The sequence below is a fragment of the Capra hircus genome, chromosome 4, assembly GCF_001704415.2.
Source record: "Capra hircus breed San Clemente chromosome 4, ASM170441v1, whole genome shotgun sequence".
Classification (NCBI taxonomy): domain Eukaryota; kingdom Metazoa; phylum Chordata; class Mammalia; order Artiodactyla; family Bovidae; genus Capra; species Capra hircus.
Genome location: NC_030811.1, coordinates 18,604,690 through 18,622,422, shown reverse-complemented (window position 1 = coordinate 18,622,422; position 17,733 = coordinate 18,604,690). Strand labels below are relative to the sequence as shown.

At 38.9% G+C, this 17,733-nt stretch overlaps 1 protein-coding gene across 2 annotated transcripts in view; it reads left to right on the top strand.

Moving 5' to 3' along the window:
- The window catches only part of AKR1D1 (aldo-keto reductase family 1 member D1), a 51,757-nt gene that overhangs the window by 13,727 nt on the left and 20,297 nt on the right, over nucleotides 1-17,733 (top strand). Inside the window, exons 2-4 of one of the 2 annotated variants that reach the window (XM_005679512.3) lie at nucleotides 6,695-6,862; nucleotides 10,221-10,337; nucleotides 15,044-15,121. In XM_005679512.3, coding sequence (XP_005679569.1) covers nucleotides 6,695-6,862; nucleotides 10,221-10,337; nucleotides 15,044-15,121 — 363 coding nt within the window. Of the gene's footprint in view, nucleotides 1-6,694; nucleotides 6,863-9,754; nucleotides 9,879-10,220; nucleotides 10,338-15,043; nucleotides 15,122-17,733 lie in introns of those variants that run through there. The other variant, XM_018046892.1, reaches the window with a different exon arrangement.

Below are 17,733 nucleotides of genomic sequence, written 5' to 3'. Positions count from 1 at the left end.
CGCCTGATTTAAGAAAAAATCACCCCTGGAAAAATAAGTTTTCTGGTTAACTGACTGGTATCAGAAAGGGCCATAAAATGTCAGCAGACCTCATGGCCAAAAGATGATGAAACTCATAAGACCTTTGTATAATTTTATATGAAGCACCTGATTGTGACAAGGGTCAGGTCTGCTGACCCCCACGTGACTTTGTATTCATCCCTGTGTATAACAAAAAGGTATATAAACAAACCTGAAAAATAAAGAAATCGGATCAGTTTCTGGAAAGACTGATTCCCCTGTGTCGTCTTTTTCTCGCTCCCCGTTTTTCTATCTGAATTCAGCCTTTTTTTCTACTACACTATCTGTTCCTAATCTCCCTCTATATCTGTAATTAAAAAGTTTTTTCCAGGACGCCGACTCCGTCCCCACCTTCAAATTACCCTGGATCCACCGGGGCTGGACTCCGGCAAGTATCTGCATTCTATTGGTGGGCATTTGTAATGCTCCCAGTTTGGGCTTTCACAGACAATATCGCTACAAAGAGTCTTACACACATTTTATTGCACAAGTACATGAGTTTCTCTAAGATATGTACTGTATGAGTATCAGTATCTTCAGTTCTAGTAGATGATGTTAATATAGACAATTTCCAAAGTAGTTATGTAATTTACATTCCCTCTAAGAATTCATGGGTGAACTTCTTGCTCCACACTGTCACCAATACTTGGTGTCTTTTTAATTTATTCAACTTTGGTAAGAGTAAAATCATCTTTCATTGTGGTTTTAACTTGCATATTCTTTACCCTACATGAAAATGGTCAATTTTTCATATTTTTTCATATTTTATTAGCCATTTGTATATTTTTTTGCAAAGTGGCTATGCCTATTATGCATTATTCTTAATTGGATTTTTCTCTTTTTATTTATATGGTGAATTTTTAAAATATCTGGATATGAGTTTTTTATCAATTATGTCATGTAAAACTACGTCTTTTGAATTGCCCTTTTAAATAGTGTCTTTTGCATGTAAGAATTAAAGATTTTAAAAGTTAAAAAAAAATTTTTTTTTTAAATTAAAAAAAAAAATAGTGTCTTTTGATGATCAGATGTCGATGCAATGCAGGAGAACTGGGTTTGATCCCTGGGTCTGATCCTTGGGTCAGGAAGATACCCTGGAGAAGGAAATGACAACCCACTCCAGTACTCTTGCCTGGAAAATTCCATGGACAGATGATCCATGGGATTGCAAAGAGTCACACACGACCGAGCAACTTCACTTCTGACTTTGATGATCAGAGTTTCTCAACGTTAATACTGTCACATTCATCACTCTTCTAATTTATTATTAGCACTTTCTTTAGCTTGTTTAAGAAATCCTCCTTTACCCAAGTGTCTTAGTTTGGGTACTCTGGGAAACAGCCTCTGGGAGAAGGAAATTTGCATGCAGGAGGCTCACTGGGGCGTAGTCTCAGGAACCAGACCTGCAAGGAGGTGAGAAAAGCAGGTCTGTGAAGAAGGGAGGGTTGAACTGTGATACAGCGGCTCATCAACCCCACAGAGAGCTCTAGAATGGGAATGGTGCCAGAGAGCTGTACTAAGTCAAGCGGACAAGGCTTTTACACACTTGCACCGTCCGTAGAGGGGATCGGTATGTATGATTAGCAGCCAGCACTCCCAACAGCTGAGGAAATGAGTGCCTCTGTTCTGGGGGCTACCCCATGCCAACCACTAGTCTACCCATGGTGCCAACTAGACCTACTGGCTTTGTGTGCTAAGTTCTTCCCTGGGAAAAACGCTTCCAGAATTATTTGGTTTCTTTCCTGGAAAAAATTTTAAAGAGGTAGGTTATCAGTTGAATACAACTCCTGCCACTAAGGCTGTCTTCAGAACTTCCCTGGTGGTCTGGGGGTTAAGAATCCACGTGCCAGTGCAGGGGACACGGGTTCAATCCCTGGGTTGGGAAGATCCCACATGCCATGGGGCAACTAAGCCCATGCACCACAAAAGACCCAGTGCAGCTAAAAAATAAGTAAATATTAAAGCTGTCTTCAAGCTGCAATCGATACTTATTGTCTCCCTCTGAGACTCCCAATCTAGATTTCTGCACCCTTAGCCTACATCTCTGCTGGTCTAGGTGGCTTATGTGGTATTATGACCCAGATTCTCATCTCTGAATTGTGTGAGTCTCTTGTCCACTTATCCTTCTCAGATCATTTACTCAGGTCATTGTCTGTGAACTATCAAAATTGGGAAAGGGTATATCATTGACCTGGGTGCTAAACACTTTCTTCCCTGTCCCACTGGGTAAATATGGAGGAGCCCTACTGCCTTCAATTTTAAAACTCACTCATCCCTGTCAGAATGGCAGCTTTTCACCTTGAATGCTAAACTCTAGAAATAAGGAGCCTGGTTTGCCCCTGGAAACTAGGATCCATGGAGCCTAAAACTCAGGGATGGGAATCACACATTTTCTAAATGGTGTCACAGGGAGTGAGGCTAAGCCTGTGGGATTTTCAGACTCCTGTATTCTACTTGTGGGCCACACAACACTGGATGATGGATGTTGACCTAGGGTATGTCACACCTCATCCTTTCTGGACTCCCAGCTTTCTTAAGTCAATAAAAGGTGCTGCTATCCATTTCAGAAAACAGATTTCTTATTTTACTAAGAGTGTTCTTATGTATGGAGTCAATTTTTTTATAGAAATGCAAATCAAAACCACAATGAGGTACCAATTCACACCAGTCAGAATGTCTGCGATCCAAAAATCTGCAGGCAATAAATGCTGGAGAGGGTGTGGAGAAAAGGGAACCCTCCTACACTGTTGGTGGGAATGCAAACTAGTACAACCACTATGGAGAACAGTGTGGAGATTCCTTAAAAAATTGCAAATAGAACTGCCTTATGACCCAGCAATCCCACTTCTGGGCATACACACCGAGGAAACCAGAATAGAAAGAGACTCATGTACCCCAATATTCATTGCAGCACTGTCTATAATAGCCAGGACATGGAAACAACCTAGATGTCCATCAGCAGATGAATGGATAAGAAAGCTGTTGTACATATACACAATTTTTTTGTATTTTAGATTCTCTGATCTTATCATTTATTTGAGTCTACAAACATGGTATTCTATTTGAGCTTTCTTATTTTTCCCTAAAATTAACTTCCCCCAGAGAATCTGTCTTAATTTACATAGAATTCTCTTATGCTACATTTAAGACCTACAGAGAAATATTAATACTTTTCTCACATCCACATTTCCAAATAGTTCCTCCATGTTGATTAGAATTAAGTCCAAAATAGTAATTCACCTCACTGCTGCTTCTGCCATCTAACAAAATGTTTTTAGCAAGTAGAGATCTTTTAGAAAAGGCTCTTTAATGATACCTGAATAATCAAACTTTTCACTACTATAACCTGCTGTTGTGCCATAATCTTTATTTTATTTTATTTTATTTTATTTTTTTTAATTTTTTATTTTTTTTTTAATTTTAAAATCTTTAATTCTTATTTTAAAAAGCACCAGCCATGTATTATTCAGGCTGAATCAGTACCACATTCCTACCTTAGCCCTTGTCTTTCACCCTTTCTTTGTACTAAATGTTTCTTTTCTTGGGTTAACTTTTGAAAATACAATCATATAGTGACTTCCCTGGTGGTTCAGTGACTAAGATTCTGTGCTCCCAATGCAGCGGGCCTGGGTTTGGTACCTGGTCAGGGAACTAGGTCCCACATGCTGCAACTAAGGGTTTGCATGCTGCAACCGAGCATCCCACAACCAAGCATATCGATGCCACAATGAAGATCTAAGATCATACGTGTTGTGACTAAGACCTAGCACAGCCAAATAAATTTTAAAAAAATTTTTTAAGAAAATACAATCATATATTTCAGTATGCATTGTTTGGGGCTTTCCCCCTTATATTAAATTTACTTTAGTTGTATACTTGGTGGCTCAGAGGTAAAGAATCCGCCGGCCAATGCAGGAACCTTGGGAAGATGCCCTGGAGAAGGGAATGGAAACCTACTCCAGTATTCTTGCCTGGAGAATTCCATGGACAGAGGAGCCTGGAGGGCTACAGTCCATGGGGTCACATAGAGTCAGCCACAACTGAGCAACTAACACTTTTCACTGTCACTTTTCATAAACTATCAGTTCCAACCCACAGAATCTCAGTGATATGTCTGAGATATATTTACTATCTCATAGTGAACTTTATTGTTTTTTGTTAGTACTGTGTTTACACCCAAGAAAGAAAGCAGTATTTTTACCTTTTCCCCAGTAAACTTCTGATTCTACCCGAACCCTCCTCTTCCCGCTGTGTTTTCGTTGTCACAGTTGTCATCCATAACACCTCATTTTACAGCTTGGGGGGTTTGGGCTTAATTTCTGTTCAAGCTCATATTGCTAAGTCACCCAAGATGTGTTTCTAACATTCCTGAAAAGTGTGTCTCCCTTTCCCAACTATTTTACATTTGTGACTATGAATTCTTTTTTTCTAATACCATCTGTGTAGCCACCTGGTTCATTTTTCCTATCCTCTTTATGTTAGTAGTAATGACTTTTAACTGAAATAGGGGAAGAAAACAGTTTATGCTCCCAACGCTTTCTGTTTCCAGCCCAGAACTATAAAGTCACTAGATACACGAGAGATTCCTGGTCTCATTCATTCTACAACAAATCACCACGTGTCTGATATGACATTATCAAGCATTTGGTTAGAATACTGAAAATATAGACACAAGCACAAGTAGTTTTCAACATTTGTGAATGAGACGGGAATGATCATCCTCTGAATATGAGGTCAATAAAAATCTACAAATAGCATTAGGCCTCTCCCCTATACAAAACCTAAAATAGGACCTGTAATTTTAATTTGATGAGATTAGTTGTTTGTCTTAAGGAAAGTCTCCATCAAGTCCTTCACTTCTCATTAAGAAAAAATGCAAATGGAGCACACTCTTGGATATTTAAATGTCTTCATAACTAAAGAACAGTAATTTATATGTGATTTGAAAAATGAATAACTTACATCTCAAGTGCTAAGCATTTGTCAGGTTTAGGGGTCCTGAATATCCTGTCTTATGCTTCATGCAGTTTTATGAAACAAACAAAGCTTTGGCTGCCAAATTTGATAAAAATGCATCTTGAAAAATGTAACACGCCCCTGACAATCTTTTCATCCCAGCTTTCCTGAGGTAATAATTGGCATATAATAAACCACACATATTTAAAGTGTACAGTTTGATGAGTTTGACACATGTATATATTTGTGAAGCCATCATCATAATCAAGACAGTAAACATATCATCACTGCAAGCTTGTTTGAACGCCCTTGTTTTCCCTCCCTATGATTCATGCTCACAGACCCTACCCACTACCACAGGCAATCTGTGACTGTTACTATAGGTTAGTTTTCATTTTCTAGTGTTTTAATAAATAGGATCAGAAAGTATTTATTCTTTTTTTGTCTGACTTCTGGTATAATTATTTTGATATTCATCCATGTTGTTGTGTGTAACAGTAGTTCATTCCTTCTTATTACTGAGTGGTATTCCAGTCTGCAGATGTATCTCAGTTTTTTGTTTTTTTTTTTTTTTAACCCATGCCTTTAACTTATAACTGAGCCTTCTTCAATGAACTTGTGCCCTCCTATAACAGGACTGGGCTTCCCTGGTGGCTCAAATGGTTAATGCAGGAGACCCAGGTTTGATCCCTGGGTTAGGAAGATCTCTTGGAGAAGGAAATGGCAACCTACTCCAGTATTCTTGCCTGGAGAATCCCATGGACAAGAGGAGCCTGGTGGGCTACAGTCCATGGGTTGCAAAGAGTCAGGCACACCTTAGCAACTAATATACACTCACAACAGGGCTATCATGAAATCTCTTCTTTGGGAACAATTGGTCAAGTTACATTTCTGAAGTTGCAAAGCTAAGGGCAGCCCTGGGATGAATGAATCTTCCATTAAGGGTTATAAGCAACCTGATAGGTCAATTTCTCCAGGTTTCAGACTCCATCTTCCAGTCACAACAGCATAGAATTGGCAATTTGTCATGTTTGCTATAAAACAGTGTATGTGCCAAGTGTCCTGATTCCGTTCAGTTCAGTTCAGTTCAGTAGCTCAGTCATGTCCAACTCTGTGACCCCATGAACTGCAGCACGCCAGGCCTCCCTGTCTACCACCAACTCCCAGAGTTTACTCAAATTCATGTCCATTGACTCGGTGATGCCATCCAACCATCTCATCCTCTGTTGTCCCCTTCTCCTGCCTTCAATCTTTCCCAGCATCAGGGTCTTTTCCAATCAGTCAGCTCTTTGCATCAGGTAGCCAAAGTTTTGGAGTTTCAGCTTCAGTATCAGTCCTTCCAGTGAATATTCAGGACTGATCTCCTTTAGAATTGACTGGTTGGATCTCCTTGCAGTCCAAGGGACTCTCAAAGAGTTTTCTCCAACACCACAGTTCAAAAGCATCAATTCTTCAGCGCTCAGCTTTCTTTATAGTCCAACTCTCACATCCATCCATGACTACTGGAAAAACCATAGCTTTGACTAGACAGACCTTTGTTGGCAAAGTAATGTCTCTGCTTTTTAATATGCTATCTAGGTTGGTCATAACTTTCTTCCAAGGAGCAAGATTAAGAATGATTAAACTGAATGAAAGATGTATTTCTCTTCTCCCCTCTCCCAATTCCCTATCATTTTAGACTCCTAAGGCGACCTGTGCAACATCAGTGAAGATTGCCATCGACACGGGGTACCGGCACATTGATGGGGCCTACATCTACCAGAACGAGCATGAAGTGGGGGAGGCCATCAGGGAGAAGATAGCCCAAGGAAAGGTGCGGAGGGAGGATATCTTCTACTGTGGAAAGGTGAGTCTTCCCTTCACCTCATGGTGAGCCTGATGTCACTTTTCCCTGTTGAAGAAACTCACCAAGCTACCAGCTTGTGGGATCTTAGTTTCCCACACCCCCTGCAATGGAAGTACAGAGTCCTAACCACTGGACCATCAGGGGTGTCCCAAAGAGTGAGTTCTAAACTGACAAATACCTCAATCTTGCCAAGAATTTAGGGACTAAATAGCCCCTTGAAGTTAGGGCAAGGTTCTTTCTTCATACTTGGGCATTGATTTAAGACAATATGGAAGGGCCACACCTACAATGAAAGTAGATTTGAGGAGTAAAGGGACATGAGGAAGTGGTTCATATTAGAGTGAGCATTTGCCACAACTTTCTTCTTTAAAATAGGTAGCCTTTTTTCTCCTGTATATGCCGGTTTGTCCATAGATCACTAATTTTTTGAGATATAATTCATGTACCATAAAGCTCACCATGTAAAATCAGTGCTTTTTAGTATATTCACAGAGTTGTACAACCATGACCAATACCTTTTCCAGAATATTTTTATCACTCCAAAAAGAAACCCCTCACCTACTAGTAATCACTTCCCATTTATCCCTCTCCCCTGCTACTGCTAAGTTGTTTCAGTCGTGTCCAACTCTATGCGACCCCATACATGGCAGCCCAGCAGGCTCCACTGTCCCTGGGATTCTCCAGGCAAGAACACTGGAGTGGGTTGCCATTTCCTTCTCCAATGCATGAAAGTGAAAAGTGAAAGTGAAGTCACTCAGTAGTGTCCGACTCTTCGTGACCCCATGGACTGCAGCCTACCAAGCTTCTCTGTCCATGGGATTTTCCAGGCAAGAGTACTGGAGTGGGGTGCCATTGCCTTCTCCACTAGTCACTGGTAAACGCTGATCTACTTTTCTCTCTCTAGTTTTCCTTTTCTGGACATTTCTTACAAAAGAATTCATGCAATATGTATTCTTTTCTGTGTAGCTTCTTTCTCTTACTATGTTTTCTACTTTCATCTACGTTGTAACATTTATCAGGATTTCATTTCTTTTTATAGCCAAATAATACTCCATTGAACGGATATATCACGTTTTGTTTACATCTTTTGAGAAATCTCAAAAGTTTAAATCTCCAACTGATGATAGTTAGAAATCACTATCCATTGAAAAGCAATCAGAAATATAAAGTATCATGATAAGATGAGAGCCAGTGGAAATATTGAATACATATTTACAGGCAGCCTTGAAGGAATGAAACTTGATAACTTTAGAGAACTTGTAATACAATTCTCCTAAGTTTTCTAAAGAGAACAAAATGGTGCTTCAGACTTCACTCACTGCCCCTTCTCCAAACTCCTTTCCAAGCTCTCTGGGAGCCTGCAGTTGCCCAAGTCACCAGCCACTTACAGGCTATGATTTCAAGGGGCCATCTAGAAACACTGTCCCAAAATACCAGCCTGAAGCTTGTCACTTTATTACAGCTTTGCAATCTGATTCCTATAGATTTTGTTATTACAGAGTCTTTCACGACAACTCACCAAGAGTTTCTGGGGAAGAATAAACTTGAACTCATATCCTGAGGCCGTGAGCCAAAAATGGAAATATTTTTGAAGTTACAAATGAAAAACAAACAAACAAAAAAAAACTTAAAAACTTTCCTTTTTATCTCCCTGGTAAACAGTTAAAGTTGTTGCAATACCTATCACACTGAAAAAGAACTGAATTAAATTGCCCATTTCATAAGGTTGCTATGAGTTAACATTTACAAAGCACTTAAAGAGCACCTAGAACTGTTGAATAAAGATAGATTAAAATATATAAAACAGAATTTTCAATTAGATGGGATGTCAATAATATACAAAAAAGACCCACATTAAAAGAAAAAACACATTTTTTCACTACTCTTGCACTGTTTTCTCTTTTCTGTGCTTTGAAGGCATGAAAAAAATTATTGTTCAACAGAGGAAAAAAATTTTAACAATTTTGCTTGCCCTTACTTGTGGTAAAATGTGTATGGAAATTCAAAAGTTTTTTTTATCCAAAAAAATATGTGAGCAAATTTGGTGCTCCAAGAAAATATACTCATTTATCCTGAGGCTCTGAGTACCCCTCAGTACCCTGTTTCACAGACCTCAAGGGTACACATGCTCCATTCTGACAACCCAAGGCCTAATTTTTCATTACTTAGCACTTTAGAGACTGAGTAATTTCTTTTTCTTTTTCCTTATATATGTTAAACTGTCTACTTGCCTTTTATTTACCTTTTCAGCTTCATTGAAATATAACTGATGTATGACACTATATAAGTGTACAACACATTGATTTGATACAATTATATACTGCAAAATGGTTACTACCATTGTAAATTAGCTAACACCTCCATCACATTACATAATTACCATTATTTTTTGTGATGAAAACATTGAAGATTTATTCTCTTAGCAACAGTATTACTAACTATAATCACCATGCTATTCATTAGATCCCCAGAACTCACTCATAACAGGGAGTTGGCATCCTTTGACCAACATTTTTTTGGTTTTTAATTCATGAATAGCTGTTTAACTGATGATCATTTGGAGGACAAAGATCTCCAACAAAGGAGTCTCCCATGCCACCATTTTGGTGATATCACCAGTTCAGATTGAGTAATTTCTGGTTAGGGATTGGCAGAATTTTCCTGGGGAAATGAGGAAGTGGACCTAATGGGAACAAAGGAGCTATCAAAAGGGATCTAAACCTTTACAATAATTTAAAATTTCACCAGCATCTACACCACCCATCACAGTGTGAAGCATTGGTGAAGTCACGTACACAACCATATTTCTTACTCAGATGAGTCATACCTTTCATCAGTGAAATGAAAATAAAGCACCAGGCCAGGGCAGCACCACTAGTTGGATACATGTTCCCTAATTACACAATGAGGAAAAATGAAAGTGCTAAGGGTGGATTCGGCAATTAGCACAGGGCAGAGGAAGACTTTTATTGCTGAATTAGGTTCTCTGTGGTTCAGGTGGATCTTTAAATCTCTGGTACTACATTTGGATCAAGTTATACTCTGGGTATTAAGACATATCAGTTCAACCTATAGTCAGATGACACTGCAGTTTAAACACATTTCTGTGAAATGAAATGAGTGAATACAATGTATATGAGTGTAAAGACTACTGGGGTGGGGAATTCCCTGGCCATCCTATAGTTAGAACTCCATGCTTCAACTGCAGGGAGCATGGATTCCATTCCTGGTCTGGAAACTGAGATCCTGTGTGCTGTGCAATGCAGTTAAAAAAAAAAGTTAAAAATATTTTAAAAGGGGTGCATTATTATTTTAAAAAATACCATGGATATTAACTATCCCCCTTTTTTTCTTTCAGCTGTGGGCTACACATCTTGACCCAGAGAGAGTCCGCCCAGCTCTGGAGAAGACACTCAAGAACCTCCAGCTAGATTATGTGGATCTTTACATCATTGAAATACCCATGGCTTTTAAGGTAGGTTCAGATGCCTAAAGGTTATGCTTCACTCTTTGGCAACCATGAGCAAAAAGCTCTGTGCAGGAAGCTCATTGATTACTTAGCACCATAAAATATAATGCTGTTTTGTTACCATAAATGAGATAGTACTGACCAGGCCCAACAAATGCCAAGAACAATCCTGTGTATCCATCTCAGGCCTGGATCCCAAGTTTCTTGATTCATAATCCAATGCGTATTCTGTTATATCATGTCTTTACAGTTATACTTTGAACTTTCTTTGTTAAACCAACATATAATCTACTAACTGTAGTCCATACTGTAGTTACCCAGCATCCAGCACACCCTTCTTCCCATTCACACAGTCACGAAAACATCTCTGCATAAGATAATGTAAAGTAATAGGTACAGCTGAAAACTTACACTCCACCCTTCGGGTTTTCTTCCTTTGGAGAGAATAGTCAGATTTTTGAAGCCAGCTCCAAGATCAAGACTTTTGTGTGATATATATTCTTTTAGTTCAAATCACTCCTTCCATGAACTTTCTCAATCTATGGGCTCACTGTTAATTTAACCACTACCAACACAACCACTATATACTTCTGAAGATCAGCAACAGCTTTAAAATTTCACTGAGGGAAGGAAAGACTGAAAAAGTTGATCCATGAGGTATGTGAGGTCCTGCTGAACAGGAAAAATGAGGGCACTCTGCCATTGCAGTGACCAGAATTTCTTTACACAGCCAACCTGGCTGCCCCTGCTCTGTTCTCTAGAAGCACCTTCCTTATTGACTTTCCTCTGTGGTCACATGCAAGATGTGACCTAGTGGGGGTGGTTTAGTTTCTAAGTTGAGTTCAGCTCTTGTGACCCCATGGACTATAGCCTGCCAGGCTCCTCTGTCTATGGGATTCTCCAGGCAAAAATACTGGAGTGGATTGCCATTTCCTCCTCCAGAGGATCTTCCCAACCCAGGGATCGAACCTAGGTCTCCTGCATTGCAGGCGGATTCTTTAGTGACTGAGCTACCTTAGCAATTATATATCCCAATAACTTATTTCACCAAAGAGAAAACTTAGACCACAAGCAATGAACTACTTGGTCAGGCTTAAAGTCCATCAGGACTGGGACCAGATCCTGGTCCCTAATGCCAATCCCAATCTCGTTCCCTTACATTATACTACCCTCTCTCTTATCCTCATGAGCTTAATTATCCCAATGTACTGTGGACTACAGTGATGTTTTGATTTCAGGCTCTTTGGATTTTGACCTCAACCCTTCTCTTCATTCAGCTAACTTTGATTCTTTTTCGAATGGCAGAGTTCTAAGCTGAGTCTTACAGATTTGGAAAGAAGCTATATTTAAAAGTGAGAAAATGAAATTTACTTCTCTGTAGCTGACTAATGACTTGTAAAATCTTTTGGAGAAGGTAAATAGAGAAATTCTATTTCTATTTTTAAATAGGATCAGAGCTCAAGGACACAGAGAAGGTAAAACTTTTAACAGTGACAAATTTCACAACACAGTGACATTACCTCCCAACTGAACCTGTACTTCTTGTAATTGAGAAATCAATCTTTGAAGTCAAAATATCTAATGCTTTTTGAATCTCATGATTTTTAAAAAACAAATACCTTTCTTGCTAAAATGTTTTAGCACTTTGTTATTTTTTTAATGTCAAGCTAACAAGCAGACACAATTTCAGAACAAAATACACAGTACAAAAAAGCGTAAGACATTTTATGGGGAGGGAGGTGGGAGGGGGGTTCATGTTTGGGAACGCATGTAAGAATTAAAGATTTTAAAATTTAAAAAAAAATAAAAAATAAAACATTTTAAATCTTAAAAATAAAATAAAATAAAATAAAAGGACAAAGTTATTGCTAAACAGGAATGAGAGTGAACAGGGTGGATTTTTAGAAGGTCGAATTATTCTTCTAATAATGCTTTATAGTCAGGAGCAGGAAAGGAGGAAAAAGACAATGGGTTTGTCCAGATGAAGAAATTAGTAAAGTTAGCACAGTGGAAGCTTAAGGAGACACCATAGAGATATCTAACATGGGTTCAGACATGATAAAGAATTAAATTTTGAGAGAGTAAAAACTATTAATACTAACAGAGTTCATAAAGCCATTTCAGATCAGAAGTAAAATTAGGAAATGCTAAAGATAAGAAACATGGAGGGAGAATAGAGTGGAAATAGCATCATAAGGTCCATCTAGACAAGGCTATGGTTTTTCCATTGGTCATGTATGGATGTGAGAGTTGGACTGTGAAGAAAGCTGAGTGCCAAAGAATTGATGCTTTTGAACTGTGGTGTTGGAGAAGACTCTTGAGAGTCCCTCGGACTGCAGGGAAGTCGAATCAGTCCATCCTAAAGGAGATCAGTCCTAGGTGTTCATTGGAAGGACTGATGCTAAAGCTGAAACTCCAATACTTTGGCCACCTCATGCGAAGAGTTGACTCATTGGAAAAGACTCTGATGCTGGGAGGGATTGGGGCCAGGAGGAGAAGGGGACGACCGAGGATGAGATGGCTGGATGGCATCACCGACTCAATGGACGTGAGTCTGAGTGAACTCTGGGAGATGGTGATGGACAGGGAGGCCTGGTGTGCTATGATTCATGGGGTCACAAAGAGTCGGATATGACTGAGTGACTGAGCTGAACTGAACTGAGCGGAAGCATCATAAGTGTTAAGAAGGTCAAAGGGCTTAGAAATCAGAGATTTACAGGGTAGTTGATATGAATGATTACATGTCTTTGAGGAGAAAGGAGTCCTTTTCCCACTTTCAGTATAACAGAAGAAAATTTAGATGAAAATGTTAGATGAAATTTAGACGCCCCCTTTGTTAAAGAGGGCATGGGAGAAAGTGTGATCACCAGGTAAAAGTTTCATTCAGGTAAGATGGCAGAGGGGAAAATTCAAGAAATTTTAAAAAATATAATGGATTTTATCCAATTCCTTGCTCCTTTTTAATAACAAAAAATTCCTATTATCAAGATCTACAAAGACTTCTATGCCACCAACCAAATCCAATAGACAATTTGTCCTCATATGTTATTTGACCTCTTTCAATGCAATTGATCACTGCCTCTTTCTTTGTACATTTTCATCTTGTGGCTTTGATGATGTCATCCTCTGATGATTCTTTGGTAGCTCCTTCGCCACTAAACTCCAAATGCTTTGCCCAGTGCTCTTCCTTCAATATTTTTGCCTGACTGAGCCACACTCTTTCTGTAGGTGATTTCACCCCATTGCATGGATTGAATACCATTTAATATGCTGAGGAACTCCCACATTTTACCTGTGCCCACAATCTCTCTTTGAGCCACCCTCTGAGACCTCTCTGTTCTCTTCAAAAATCCACTTGAATGTCTAACAGTCATTTCAAACTCAAAATATCCAAAACAAAATTCTCAATTCATTGTCCAGCCTCAGGAAATGGTTACCACCATCCACTCAAGGAACCTAGAAATCATCTTTTATTTCTTTCTATCCCATTTCCAAACCCATATGAGATGGGTCCCATTTTTACATATAGGAAAAAAAGGAGAAATATGAAAGACAATTTCCACACCATAGTCAATAGATAAACCTACACAGTGCATTAAAAAGCAGAGACATCACTTTGCCGACAAAGGTCCATCTAGTCAAAGCTATCGTCTTTCCTGTGGTCATGTATGGATGTGGTCATGTGGGAGTTGGACCATGAAGAAGGCTGAGAGCTGAACAATTGATGCTTTTGAATTGCGGTGTTAGAGAACACTCTTGAGGGCCCCTTGGAGAGCAAAGAGACCAAAGCCCAGTCAATCCTAAGGAAAATCAACCCTGAATATTCATTGCAAGGACTGAAGCTGAAGCTCCCATACTTTGGCCAACTGATGCGAACTGACTCATTGGAAAAGACCCTGATTCTGGGAAGGATTGAGGGCAGGAGGAGAAGGGAATGACAGAGGATGAGATGGTTGGATGGCATCACCAACTCAATGGATATGAGTTTGATTACACTCTGGGAGATGGTGATGGACAGGGAAGCTCGGCATGCTGCAGTATGGGGTTGCAAAGAGTTGGACACAACTTAGCGACTGAACTACAGTCAATCTTCATTGAAAAGTGTCACCAAAAAGCTAGAAGAGGAGGTTCAACAGTTAGTGTGTGAGGTAGAAAAAAAGATGCTGAACTCCCGGAGGCCGCTAAAAAGGGAAAGAAAAGAACCACAGGGCAATTAGCCAGACCTTAGAAGTAATGAGCTGTCCATTTCCCTTATACTTAAGCAGCATTCCATTCATCAACTAGGCTTTTCTTAGTTGAAGAATTCCTTCTCAGCCTTAGTGATGACATTTGGTTTCTCATAAGAGTAAGAAGTTTGCTGCCCTCAACTTTGGCAAGGATATACTATCCAAACACTGAGTCTAAACGTCCTGATTCTCAACTTTTACTTTTTTCTAATGAGAAATGTTATCATTAAGAGAGAACTTCATGACTTAACAACAATAATCTGTCAACAAATAAAGGAGTAATAAACGCCAGGGTGAGAGAATAAGACTAATGTGTCATATATGTTGGACAAGTGAATTTCTGGATAGCTCCACAAAGGGGAAAAAACAAATTTATATTTATATCTTAAATTGGTTTCCAAGGGTCAGGGTATATTGAAATATCGACAACTCAAATTCCATCATTTTAATCCTCAGATATACTTGCTCTTTTTTTTTTTTTAACAGCCTGGAGATGATGTCTATCCTAGAGATGAAAATGGCAAATGGTTATATCACAAGTCAGATCTATGTGCCACTTGGGAGGTAAGTTAAAACGGGCTTCTTAACCTTAAAAGATTACATTTTAAAATTGTGATCTGGTTATTCCTGCTAGCTTTATGGAGAGTTGCGACCTTTACTCCCAATGAAAAATAATAGTCAGATATTTCTAACCATGAGCAAAGATGCATAAAATCTCCATTTCTGGGCACTGAAAAGTGTTTGATTTTACTTTGATCGAAGAGAAGAATGTCAAAGATAAAGAGGAGAGACAGGTGGGAGGCAAAAGAAAGTAAAGGAAATAAGCTTTACTATAACAGTAAATAAAAATATATAAATGAGATAAACTCACAATTCTTTTGTTTCTCAAAGTGAATTTTTAAAAATCAGTAATATGATGTTTAAAAGAAACAAATGTAAAATAATAAATGAAAAACTGAAAAATAATTCTGGTTCCATTTCTGAGCAATCTGCTGGTTCCTTCACCAAGATTATGAGAGTGAGATGGTAGGGGGAAATGATGAGAAAACCGTTATAGATTTATGTGTCAGGGGGAGGCAGGTACAGATATTATGAGTTGGTTTGTTATGTGGTAACATGGCAGCTTCTGCCCAGAGTAAGAGGCAGTGCAGCAACCAGTAACATAATTTAGGAGAGGAGCTACTGGGGTTATTTTTGCTCTTATTTCTCTCTTGTTATAGCCTTGGGATAAATAAAAGAAAAAATAATCCCAACAGTTCCTCTCTTATACTATGTTACTGGATGCTGGGCTGCATTTTACTCTGGGTAAAAGGGGCCATGTAGCTTCAGGAGGGGCTTCCCTGGTGGCTCAGCAGTAAAAAATCCACCTGCAAAGCAGAAGACCCAAGTTCGATCCCTGGGTCAAGAAGATCCCCTGGAGAAGAGAATGGCAACCCACTCCAGTGTTCTTGCCTGGAAAATCCCACAGACAGAGAAGCCTGGAGGGCTCTAGTCCATGGGGTTGCAAAAGAGTCAGACATGACTTAGCAACTGTAAAACAACAACATAGCCTTGTTCACTCCACACATGTAGACACTTAGGACTCATATTCAGACATCTTCAGGAATCAAGTCAGAGTAGAACTGAAATCTTGCACTTGTGGGAAGCTAGGGAAAACCTAAGTCTCTGCCTGACCTCTGGGAGTTGTTTTCCTGCCTCTGCCAATTCAAGATCCAAAGGCTGGAAATTATAATCGAGTGATTATCGCTTTCTAATAGACTTCCCCACATGTTGGTAACAGCTTAAAGCTCTGAACTGTGGATTGTTTTGAGAGTTGAGGAGGCACTGACTATGTTTCTGCTGTCTGGGCCTCTCCACCTGAAAAACCATTTACTTAATCCATATGCTACCAATGCACAATTGAAGGCAGATTTACTCTTTTTAAAAAAAAATTATTTATTTTTAATTGAAGGATAATTGCTTTACAGTATTACATTTTCTACCAAACATCAGCATGAATCAGCCATAGGTTTGCCCATGTCCCTTCTCACTTGAACATGCCTCCCACCTCCCTCCCCATCCCACCCCTCTAGGTTGTTACCAAGTCCTAGTTTGAGCTCCCTGAGTCATACAGCAAATTCCCATGGCTGTTTATTTTATATATGGTAATGTATTTTCCATGTTACTCTCTCCATACCTCCAACCGTCTCCTTCTTCCTTCCACCCAAGCAATGTCCATAAGTCTGTTCTCAATGTCTGTGTCTCCATTGCTGCTCTGCAAATAGGTTCATCAGTAGCATCTTTCTAGATTCCATAAATGTGTTAGTATATGATAATTATTTTCTCTTTCTGACTTATTTCACTCTTATAATAGGCTCTAGGTTCATCTGCCTCATTAGCACTGACTCAAATGTGTTCCTTTTTATGGCTGGTTAATATTCCATTGTATATATGTACCACAGGGAAGTGGGATTTGTTAAAAAAAACAATATTAAATATTTAGAGATAAATTTAACACAATCTGTGCAAAACTTATACAGTTAAAATGACAGTATTTTACTGAGAAGATTTTTTAAATCTAAATAAAAGGAGAGCTATACCATGTTCTTTGACAGAAAGACTGAATACAGATGAGTTGTTAATTCTCTCCAAATTGATGGATAGATTCAATGCAATCCCAGTCAAAATCCCAAAAGAAATTGAAAAGCTGACTCTAAAATGTATAGGGGGGTACTTCCCTGGTGGTCCAGTGACTAAGACTGAGCACCCCCTGAATTTGATCCCTGATCTGGGAATGAGATCCCACATGTGGCAACTGAAGAGTTAACATGCCACAACTGAAAAAATCCCACATACTGCAAGGAAGACAAAAGAGGCTATGTGTCACAATTAAGACCTGGTGCAGCCAAAAAAAAAAAAAAAAGAAGTATAGGGAAGTGCAAAAACCATAATGATAAAGATTTAATTTACTAAGAAGATATACATACATGTCAAATAAAATATATTCAAAATATAAACAGCAAAAATGTAGAAAACAGAAAGACATTGGTAAATTCACTATTACAATAGGAGATTTCTGATATATTCCTTTAAATTATTGAAAAGACAGGAAAAGCTTGACTTTTAATCTTCTAAATAATGTATGTATGTGAGAGAGACAAGCAAGACTTGTATCCAAAAATAGGAGAAAATACATT